This window comes from Culex quinquefasciatus, chromosome 2 (genome assembly GCF_015732765.1).
Source record: "Culex quinquefasciatus strain JHB chromosome 2, VPISU_Cqui_1.0_pri_paternal, whole genome shotgun sequence".
NCBI classification, from domain to species: Eukaryota; Metazoa; Arthropoda; class Insecta; order Diptera; family Culicidae; genus Culex; species Culex quinquefasciatus.
Genome location: NC_051862.1, coordinates 149,576,798 through 149,588,214, shown reverse-complemented (window position 1 = coordinate 149,588,214; position 11,417 = coordinate 149,576,798). Strand labels below are relative to the sequence as shown.

At 47.3% G+C, this 11,417-nt stretch overlaps 1 protein-coding gene across 2 annotated transcripts in view; it reads left to right on the top strand.

Annotated features, from left to right (window-relative positions):
• LOC6032931 (serine/threonine-protein kinase ATM) overlaps positions 1-11,417 on the top strand; it is a 37,163-nt gene that overhangs the window by 9,697 nt on the left and 16,049 nt on the right. For both annotated transcript variants that reach the window (XM_038255415.1, XM_001843399.2), the window contains exons 2-12: positions 3,246-3,768; positions 3,834-4,054; positions 4,116-4,697; positions 4,756-4,910; positions 5,405-7,016; positions 7,071-7,215; positions 7,277-7,400; positions 7,460-7,610; positions 7,663-9,285; positions 9,340-9,458; positions 9,516-11,381. In XM_038255415.1, coding sequence (XP_038111343.1) covers positions 3,276-3,768; positions 3,834-4,054; positions 4,116-4,697; positions 4,756-4,910; positions 5,405-7,016; positions 7,071-7,215; positions 7,277-7,400; positions 7,460-7,610; positions 7,663-9,285; positions 9,340-9,458; positions 9,516-11,381 — 7,091 coding nt within the window. In that variant the 5' untranslated portion in view covers positions 3,246-3,275. The remainder of the gene's footprint in view (positions 1-3,245; positions 3,769-3,833; positions 4,055-4,115; positions 4,698-4,755; positions 4,911-5,404; positions 7,017-7,070; positions 7,216-7,276; positions 7,401-7,459; positions 7,611-7,662; positions 9,286-9,339; positions 9,459-9,515; positions 11,382-11,417) is intronic.

Sequence of the window (11,417 nt, the reverse complement as noted above, 5' to 3'; positions counted from 1 at the left end):
AAAAACAATGATCTTCATCAAAAAATTGTGTAGTAAATAAATGTTGAAGTAAATATCAGATAATCAGTATCTAGAGGGTGACGAACGGGAATTCCCGGGAAAAAAATATTTCTAAAAGGGAAAAGCTTTTTCAGGTTAAGTTCAATTTCCATATCTTCTCTCGAGCAAAGCAATCCTCATAGTCTATTTTGGGAACATTTGGGTTTTCCTGATAACTTTAAATATTTCTTCAATTAATATTTACAGTTATCCTTAAAAATTAAAAAAAAAAAAACAATTTAATTTGTTATTTAGAGTCGTTGTCATATGGCATAACTCCCGATACTGAGGAATTATATATTAGCTGTATTAGTTATTTTTTTTACAAAAATCTAATATGGCTTCATCTATAAAGTACGTCACGCTAAAGTCGGCCAAAATTAACCCCCCTTCCCCCCCTTTGTCACGCTTTTCTTATACTTATAACATGCAATGTCACACTTGCTCAGATTCCCCCTCCCCCCCTAGAGCGTGACATACTTTATGGACGACGCCTATCAAGTTTGTGCAACTTTTGAAAAATCACTCAGTGCGAATTAAGATTCGTAAATATTTTAAATTACAATTTTGAGTCTTAAAAATCTCAATAAACCATTTTGTATTAGCAGATTCAGAAAAAAATCAAAAGGTTTTCTATAGTCCCTCAGAATAATGAGGCTATTTATATTAACGTTTCATAGAATTAGTATGAATTAGTTGTAACCAGCGATGGAAGAATCACCATCAAAAGAAAAACTTTGGACGTTCATCAAGAGAAAAAATCCGAAGGGAACATGGCTCTCCTCTCTCGCGCACGAAAGATCGGTAAAAGAAAGCTAAAAAAAATCATCATCTTGCTTATTCGGCGGAACATCCTTTTCACTACTACACTTACAAGTGTAACGTCACACGTCGATAAATGCCCTACCACTATTTGTAGATGGACAATGTGTGTAAACAAAGCGAAACCAATAATTTGATGTAGTGCTGACAAGGAAATTCACAAAAAATCATCAACAGATTGATTTTCTTCTGCTTGATTTGCCCCCTCTTTCTTTTGCGAGTGAAGAAAGCTCACAAGCAAAATTGTTTTTTTTTTGTGATTTTTCCATCCCTGGTTGTAACTGAATTCATTGAAAAGAAACAAATTTATTACTTTTCATTTAAAATTTTGGCACCCGGAAATGGTTAAATTCAACTCTCGATTCCCAGGAATTTGAAAATCTCGAGAATCGTCACCCTCTATCGGTATCTTTTGGAAGAATTTACGATCTGATACTGATTTGACAATCTTTATTCTCTCTTCTTTCGCCAGCCGCGCGCATCTCGCTCGTTGTTTTCTCTCGCTAGCCCGCTCTCGCATTTTTAAGGTGTGCATTTTTGTTGTTCCCTAATCTCTTATTTATGAATTACATCAATCTTATAATAAATACTCATTTAATAATTTACAACATATTCAATCTTGTAACCCATAACCCTACAGTCACCTTTGGCTGTGTGGTTCATGTCGTGATCGGGGACTTTCTTTTATAATAAAAACAAATGTATTTTGCAATTAACAAACAACACGTCTTATTCCACACAAATGAACCACAAAACTGATTTGACAATCTTCATTCTCTCTTTCGCCGGCCGCGCGCATCTCGTTGTTTTCTCGCTCGTTGTTCTCTCTCGCTAGCCCGCTCTCGCACTCAATCCGCAATCTGTCTGCTAACAAGGCAATATTCATGAAGGTGCGCACTTTTTGTTGCGCTCTTAAATCTTATTTATGAATTATATCAATCTTACAATAAATACTCATTTAATAATTTATTACATATTCAATCCTGCAACCCATAATCCCAACACTTCACTTCATTATTCACTTTATTTTGTATGAAAAAGTGTGCAAAAATATTTATCAGAAGACAAAAAATATTAATTTTATTATTTAATTGAAGTAAAGTTTTTCACTAGGCTAAAAATGTCTCACTGTTTGATACGGTACAGCAATCTGCAAGTTTAATTAATTCTTGGAAATGTTTTATCAACGACGGTTTGTCGCTTATCAGAGTAGCGCTGCGTTGAACGGGCTGTTGATAAAATTAGCATTAGTTTTAGCATGAAAGCTTAACCGTTTGGATCGTTCTAACTTTGATTGATTGAATTCAAGTTTTTTGTTTTGCTTGAAAGTTTTTAACCAGGCTTTGAGAAAAATTGTTGCATTTCGAGCTTGTTATGGATGTAAGGTAACATATTTTTAATGTTCAGCAATAATTATTTTTTTACTTTGTATAATTATTTATTATTATGGGGAGCAGTCGTGGCTGAATTGTAAGAGAATGGTCCTGGGTTCGATTCCAATCTGCTTCCAACGAGAAAGTTGTGAACTCATTGAATTCTGAAATGATTGAAATACATGAGTACGGGGTTCGACCCTTGTCCTTTACATTGGTAAAAAAATGCTTACAACAAAACCTTTGTGGAGTTTAGAAAAATTTAGACTGATAAAGTTGAATCCAAGAATTGGAAAAGCATTACAAGTTGAATGCAAACCTCCTAGGTGCATTTAAAATTGAATCTTCATCACAATTGAACATTTTATCTCCACCGAGAGCTTTTCAATAGGGACGTGGCGTTACATCGTGCTGCCATCTGGTTTTTTGAAGTGCAAGAGTGGAAAAGTGCTGAGTCATCGTCTAAAAATAGACGGCGCCCAGCAAAATGAAGTCGATAAAGTAGACGGTTTCGATGAGAAAAAGTGGAAAACGTGGTCTAAAAATAGCGACGCCATCCCCCTATTGAGAACATACGAAGAATAAAAACTGTCAAAACCCGAGCGAAACTTACTTGAGGATACCGTGGAGACTGTCCCTTATCTTCTTAAAAAAGTGGAAGATCAACAATTCCCGGCTTCCAAATCCGCTATCCTTGTCCTTGGCGTTCGGTGAAGATGGAAGCGGGTGGGTTGAAAATCTGGATCATGTGGAATTTATTCTACTCCCAATCATAATTATCAATTCCTAGCTAGGAAACTTGGAATTGGATAATCAACGCAAAAATATGACAAAATCCAGATTTCAATCACCGAAGTGAAGTGAATTTTGTACATTTTAGAATTGTGTTCCAAAATCACATTAATATTTTTTATTTAAAAAATATGAGATTTTTTTTTGGTAAATTTCTAAACATTTTTTTTTTGATTTCAATTCATTAAATTTTATTGATTTTTTAATCGCTTGTCACAGGCCCAACCCGACGACCAAGCCGCCGCCACAATGTCCTCGCTGGCCGTGCTGGACCGCGACCTGTGCGGTATCCTGGCGGAGATGCGCTCGGACAAGGTAACGATGCGCCAGAAGGCGTTCGAGCGGCTGGAGCTGATCCTCACCAACCGCGAGGAGGACATCCTGCGGTACATGGCGGAGCAAAAGTTCGACACCAACTGGCAGGACGTGCTGGAGGCGGCCCATCACGGCGCCGAGAAGCAGAACCGGAAGCTGATTGATGGGGGGTCGTCGTCGGCGAGTGGTGGTAGTAACGAGGGTAAGAGTTACATCTACATCAAGGTCATCCAGAAGGTGATCGATTTGGCGATGAATCGGGGCCAGGCGCAGATCAAATTTTCGGAGCTGATTCGGCGATCGCTGGACGTGCTGGGGGATCCGGCTATGCTGCAGTACTTTGGGGTGTGCTACGTGCAGGTGCTCCAGAAGCACGTGCTGAACTCCAAGTGGGACCTGACTGTGATCACGTATGACGAGTGGATTGGTAGGTTTGAGTTTTGGGCTGGGGGAAGTGTGATCGTGGACTAAGGGATGATTTTTTTTTTGTAGCTATACTAACACGATGCTTCAAACTGTATGACGATGGACGGGTAGCGAGACAGACCGTGGTCGGTTGTCTGGCGATCGCCGTCCGGAAAAGTCTTGAGAATTGTTCCGTGCAAGGGCACTTTGTCAAGTTCTTGAACCCTCTTGTGAAGATGATCACCGAGAGCGATCGGGGCAAGGTTCAGAACGAACTCATCAAGGTGGCCGGCCTGTGCGTTTCGGCTGTGAGTTTGAATCGTTACTTCAAGTTTTGAGACAATAATAAAGTGCATTCCCCACAAACAGCTTGCCGTCGACTATCGGTACGAGATCTGCTCCTTCACCGAGAAGATCGCGCAGCGCGTGGTGAAGGCCTACGAACCGAAGGCGGACGAGGAAACCAAAGCGGCCTTCTTCCGGTTGATGCACCTGGCCGTGGTCGTGCACTGTCCCGAGAAGCACTTCGGGGACAGTTCCGGGCAGCATCTGGCGTACGCGGCGGACCAGTCCGAGTGGTACAAGTGTTTGCGGAACTTTTACTTCGTCGTTGGGTCCGAGATCAAGGCGCACGTTTCGGCCTCGCACGGATCGGTGGGCGGTCGGGAGGTTCCGTTCGTGGATGGGTTTGTTGCGTTCGCGGCGCGGTTGTGCTACGTGATGTTCTGGAACAATGACGTTTGGAGCCAGACGGACGGCGAGGGAGGCAGCAACGTGAAGAAGGTCAAGAGAGCCAACAAGTTGCAGAGCCTGATGGATCTGATCGAGGTGGAGTCTAGCCAGCCCAACTGGCGGTGGTTGATCGTCCTGGCGGAGATTGTCGGGCGCTGTCCGGCGGTTATGTGTGAAGAGGACTACCAGCCGTTGCTGCATCTGTTGAGCTGTCTGCAGGTATGGCTTGCGTGGATCACTTTTTCAGGGTCGACTGATCAACCTTACTTTATTCTAGCCGAAACTGCAGCTCTCTTCCCAGTTAAAAGCGTTCCATCAGTGCTGTTCCGCGCTGTTGAGCTACGAACGGGAAGATTCGTTCAAAAAGTCATCGATGATCAACACGACCTTTTGCACCGAGCAGTGGCACAAGATTATCGAGGCTGCGTTTCGGTAATTTTTTAATTGCGATTGAGATTTTATTTTAACTTATAACTTCACAAACACACACACTTACTATCAGTTTTATGAGGGTCTGAGGTCGATTGCTCTCCATCCGCATTGACCTTTTCTCATCTATGATTTATTAGTAGTTAGAATCAAAGCCGGGGATCGGGGAGGGAACATCAGGGCAGTGGACGGTATGCTGTAGTGGCAAAGACTAGATGTGGATAGTGGAAACAAGAACTACATCACACGGGGAAAACAGTGTAATAATTGTACAATTCTTAAAAATTGTCTTATTACTACATCTATTGACGTCTGTCAGTTTCCAGCTGTCTGTCGTGCCCTGTTAGGCACCCAATATGGTGCGAGCCCTGTTTTCGGACTATTTTCGGAGTTATTGGAAGTCTGAGCCACTGTAATTCTAGGCAACCGCTACATAGGTCACCATTGTGGCCCTGTTGGTTATCACATCAAATCAAAACTAATAACGTCCCAAACAGTTGCAGCACGTCCAACAACAAGCTCGCTCCCGACAACCATCTAATTCTGCAGCTGTTGATCGCCCACCGCAAGCATCCGTCGGTGGCGTTTCTAACCGGCTTACTGCAAGCGTTCTACGGCTATTCGATCGAGCGGACCAACGTTACCGTCGGTACGATCCGTACGCTGCTGGAATCGGTACCGCTGGAAGCGCTCGGGGACGTGCAGGACAGCGTCGAGAGGTTGCTCGGGTATTTGTTCCCAAAGTCGCGCGAGAACCAGGCCAAGGGGATCCTGCACAACCGGGAACGGTTGGGTGTTAAGCTGCTGGCGACGATTTCGGTCAACTGTTCGGTTACGAAGCATCAACGGGTCGGTGAGGGCGGGGAAGAGAGTTTGACGAGGTCGTCGGCTGGCAAGTATGAAGAGTTGGACGAACGGATTCGTGATGTGGAGGGTAACATTTTGCTGAAGTATGTCGATAAGTTGCTGGTTGTTCGAGGGTGCGGCGAAGATACGTCCGGCAAGATTCCCAACGTTACGTACAATATTCACGAGAAGAACTTTGAGATGTTGTGCACTGCGTTGAGCTTCGAGAAGCACACGCTTCCAACGGGAGGTGATACACTTTGTAAGAGCTTGATCAACATCCTCGGTGACATTGAACTCTACCTGGAAATTCTCAACGATTTGCTAGCTCATGGCGCACTCAACAAGGACACGTTTGAGAAATGCTTGATCACGAAGAAGACCGCGTTCAAGATTCAGGAGGTTGAGCTTGGGTTCGAACGATTGACAATCCCAACCGCCATGGAGCTGAACGATATCTCTTCAAAACTGCTCGCGATCTTCCAGGGTCCGTACCACGAGTACATCTGCCAACTCCTACGAATCAGCAACTTCACCTGCCTCTTCGTGTGGATCTTCAAGCATGCCAAGAAGCTTCCCGATCGCGACTCGCGGCACATTGAAGCGCTGCAACTCGCCACCCTGAACAAGGAACAACTAAACCAGCACAATCTCCTCCTGGTTCTGGCGCACTACATGAAGTACGACGGAGTCAACACCAACGAAGTGAAGGCATACCTCGACAAAGTGACGCTCAACATCGACAACAACCTCGACCTGTTTCACATCTTCGAGATGTGCAAAGTGTTCGTGCGGCAGCGATCGACCTTCTTCCTCGCCGACTGGGTGCTCGGTTACGTGCGCGACATCTGCCGATCGCACCACTCGAACAGCGCCATGACCGAAGCGATCATCGTCCTGTTCTCGGAACTGGTGGTGTTTGTCAGCCCGCACGACGGTCTGTTCAACGATACCAACACGGTGCTGCTGTCGTTCATCCGGAAGGCCAACAAGGCTAACTACTCGGTTGGTCTGCAGCGAGCGATCTACGATCAGGTCAAGTTCCTGCTCAAAGCCTACCCGGACTGCTACGAATCGCACGAGACGATCTACGCCCGGATGGTGACACTGGTGGGAGCGCCAAGCTTCGCGATCAAGACGAGCGCCGTCGAGAACCTGCTGCACCTGTTCAACGACGGGTGGACCTTTCCGGCGGAGAAGGTGACGGCGGAGTTTTACCGGTTCCAGATCAAACTCTACGGCATGGTGACGTTTGCGGTGGATGTGAGTTGGATGCCATGCTCCATGGAGTTGATTTTACATTAGTGCCTGTTTCAGAACCTGCTGACGAAAGATGAGAAGCAGAACACTTTGGCGGCTTACTTGCAGCTAATTTGTGGAACAATTTGCGGCAATTACTATCTACGCAGTCGTGCACTCATGGATTTGATCGAGCAAGTTCATTTAAATCAGCTGTCGCAAGGTACGAATTGAAATAAAAACCGCGATCATCAAATAATTGTTGTTTTCATTTAAATTTACAGATAAGTCGACCTCAACTCTGAAGTTGATTAAATCGGCCATGAACATCGATCCTGCGCTGCTGATTGAGTCTCACATGGACAAAATCGCCGACGATTGGATATCCAAGGGTTACAGCATCGATTCGTAAGCATTCTCTATCACCTTCATACCAGAAAACGGAACTTAACGCGATCTTTTGCCAGATTTCCCTGGTTCGTCACGAACGCAACGTCCGGGCAAGCGTTTGTTCGAAAGTACACCAACGAGATTGCTTTCGCTTTGTTGTGTAACAAACAGGCAGATTTGAAGCAGTTTTGTGCGATCGTCAAGATGTCGCCGAGCGATGTGATCGAGGTTTGTACCGTGTAGCTCCTTCAGCAAAAACAATAAATTCTACCATTTTCAGGCCATTTCTGCCGAGTGCGTCGCCTTCCTCGTTCCCAAGTGGGCAAACTGCGCCAACATGTCGGCAAAGTACACCGCAAAAGCCAGCGCCATGGAGCACGTGCTGGGCAATCAGCTGGATTTGAAGCGGTTCGTTTCTGGTGAACAGAACAATCTGCGCGTTCTCAAACTACTAACAGCCTGCTGTCAGGACGAAAGTCGGATGGTGGAAATGTTGGAACGCGAGGTGTTGATCCCCAGCGACGAACACGTGCTGACCGTGGAAAACTACCTCAGCTGCTTGACCCACTACCAAAGCTTGATCAACTCCAAGTACTCGCTCGTGACTTATTTCTGCATGAAGCATCCGGCCGTGATCGAGCAGCTTCTGCTGGATCTTAAGTTGAAAATCTACCGCTCGGAAGTTGTCGAAGAGAAGATAATGGTTCTGTTTCAGTACTCGACGGTGATCGATCAGCTGGAGGAATACTTTTGCCAGCACCGTTCCACCCATTTGAAAGAGTTCCTGGCGCGCGATATCTGCTACTTCCTGTGCCACACGATGGTGTCGTCCAAAGCGCTGCACGTTCCGGTTCTAAACTGCTTGAAACGCTTCCTCGAGAAGGTACTCCCGACGTGCGCAGAATATTTCCGACCGTATTTGAACTTCCTAACTTCGTCTCTGCTGTCGGTGTACGATCACAACACTAACGAAAAGGTGACCGTCAAAACCATCCACGTGCTAAGGTTGATCGTGGTTGATCATCAGGCGATGTTCGGCGATGCCATCGGCAAGCTCAACCACTTTCCCGAGGACGAAGCATTCAAAGAGCTGCGACAAGCCTTGCAACAGCACAAGGAGCAGTCACTGTACAAGCTAACACTGGCCGAGGACATTACCCGGATGATACAGCTGCCAAGCCTAAAGTTTGAAGAGTTGACCACGATGCGTTCCATGTTGGCGTCGAGAAAGGACGAGCTGCGCGCGATCTGCGAGGAACTGCAAGCCTCGGACGGATTCTCGGAAAACTGCTCACAAAACGCGCTGCTGCGCTTGATCAACGTCCTGATCAACGAAATCCGCTCCGGTTCTACCGATAAGCACAGGATCGAAGCGCTCTGCTGCCTTGGGGAAATCGGACCTGTCGATCTGTCGACAATGCTGCTTCGTTCGGATGCCCAAACAGAAATCTATAAAACTTCGTGCAACGCTGCAGAGGCCGAAGAACACCTGGTCCAAGTAATGATCGTCGAGCTGAACCAACTGGTCGTCAGCAGGAACGTACTGGTTGCTGAACAAGCTGCGATCGTGTGCTGCCACGTGTTGCAGATCGGACGGTATCGCGCGCTTGCGAACAACCTGCGAACGCTGGTTCCGTACATGGTGCTGGCGGAGAGAGATGGTCGGATATTTGGAGCTGGCCCTAGCGGGAAATTGAACCTGAGCAACGCGTTGAACGCCGCAACGAGCTACGAATCGTTTGTGCGAGTGCTGGTGGGCATGCTGCTGGAGTTCTTTCAGGACAAGGCGCTGAAATCGCTGGCGGAGGTTGAGCTCGCATTCGCAGCCAAATTGATCCCGTTGCTGGCGCAGATCGTTCTGAGTTTACACGACAAAAACCTAAACGACGATGTTGGGAATTTTGTAAGGCTTCAGTGTCTTAAAATTTAGATTTGGTGTACAATTATATTGTTTCAGGTGAACACATTCTTCACCATGTTCAGCGACAACACCAACAACGGTTGTCTCAGTAAAGATCTGGAGACAATTCACTTGATGCTGACGATTGTGGAGTGTGTTCGGCTTAACAATCAAAGGTAAGCGATTGAAAGCTCTGCTCGACTGAACAAATTAAAGCCAAGCATGTCTTCCAGCAACCCCCAGCACAAGATTGACCTCAACTGTCTCACCATAGCTGGGGCAAGTTTGCACTGCCACGCGTACTTCAAGGCCGTCCTGTACTGTGAGGTGTGGGCGATGCACGAACGTGATGCCGGTGCTGGGACCGACGCCACCCGTCAGAACGCCCAACTGATGGACATTATGAAAACGGCGCACCTGGCCATCGGCATTGATGACGCGGCGAAGGCGTTCATTGATCCTATCAGCTGCCGCAGTGAGTATTACCTGCTGGAGCGGAACTACGCCCAGCGATTGCTGCACTATGATGCGGCCAGCTGCAGCAAGGGAACGTTCGAGAGGTCGGCTTACGTGGACGCGTTGAAGGGAACTCACCTGTTTGGGTTGGCCAACAGAATGGTCGAGCGGACCGAGGTCGACTTTGAGTGTGCTTGGCGGCTTGCGGATTGGAGCGTGGCGCTGGAGGATGACGCCGAGGACAGGGTCGACTGGGAGAACATGTTTGAGAAGCAGCACTACAAGGCGCTCAAGTGTTTGGAGCTGAAGGACGAAACTGCCAGCGTTGCCGCTGTGTCCGAGGGTAGAAGAGTGCTGGCGGAAATGCTGAAGGTGGCCAGCATGGAGTCCACCAAGAACGTTTACCCGTTCCTGTGCAAGTTGAAGTTGTTGCAGCAGATTGAAGACTTTATGAGCGTTCTCTTCCACCGTCCCGTTGACGGGGAGAAAGACTTGCTCCAGAAATGGGTTCAGCAGGACAAGCTAACCTACAGTGACTTCTCCTTTATGGAGCTGATTTTGTCCCAGCGGCTGGCCATACTCAAAACGGCGGGAATCCGCGCTAAACGAACGTGGGCTCCAGATGCGATGCATCATGCCGCGTTCCAGTTGATCCACGAAGCACGCGTCACGGGTCACCACGACGTGGCGGCGGCGAATATTTGCGCCATGATGAACAACCAGAACTTGTCGGAGAACGTCAAGTCGCTGGTAATGCTTGAAGATGCACAGCTCAACTGGGCCGTAGGCGACAAACTGTTGGCCAAGAAGCTGGTGAATGGCATCGTTGCCGGTGGAAAATGCAGAGATCTGCTGGTGAATGGTGCCGCCTATCGCATTTACGGAAGTTTTCTCGCCGAAACGAACGTCGAGGACGTGAAGAATCTGTACGACAACTTCTTCAAACAATCAACCGCACTCGTGGATGAATCGCTGCGTCAGGCAAGATCGCAACCGTCCAATTCCTTCATCGACTACCAGAGCAAGTGTCTGGAAGGTGACAAGAACTACGTCGTGCTGCACACTGTCGCTACGTACGCCGATCGTGAGTTCATTCGACTCAAAAACCACTCGACTTCCAGCGATTTCAAAGCGAAGAAAGCCAATTTGGAACGCATGAAACGCGAGCTATCGATGGTCGAAGCCGAGCTGGCCAAACTCAAAGAAACCGAAAAGGACAAGATTTCCCACCTGCGAAGGGCCAGGATGAGCACGAAACAGAACATTGCACGTGACGAGTCTTCGCTGAAAACGATGGTCTTCCACATGAACGAGTACCTCCAGATGGCTCTGCTCTACTACTCCTCGTACGCCAGGTTCACCAGCATCGAGAGTGACCTCGCCGTGTTCCGCTTCGTTGGACTTTGGCTGGGAAACCACAGCGAAAAAATCGAAGACACCGTCACCGAAGGTATCAAGGTGATCCCAACGCACAAGATTGTGCCGGTGCTGCCACAACTCGCGCCCCGGCTAGACAACCACACCGAAGGTGTGGGAAAAATCGTACGGGATATCTTGGAGCGATGCGCGATTGATCATCCGCACCACACGCTGCCTCACATTTTCGCCCAACTGTACGCGTACGCCGACGTCGAGAGGACAGAGTAAGCTTGCACAGCACGCTTGTCACAACATCAATT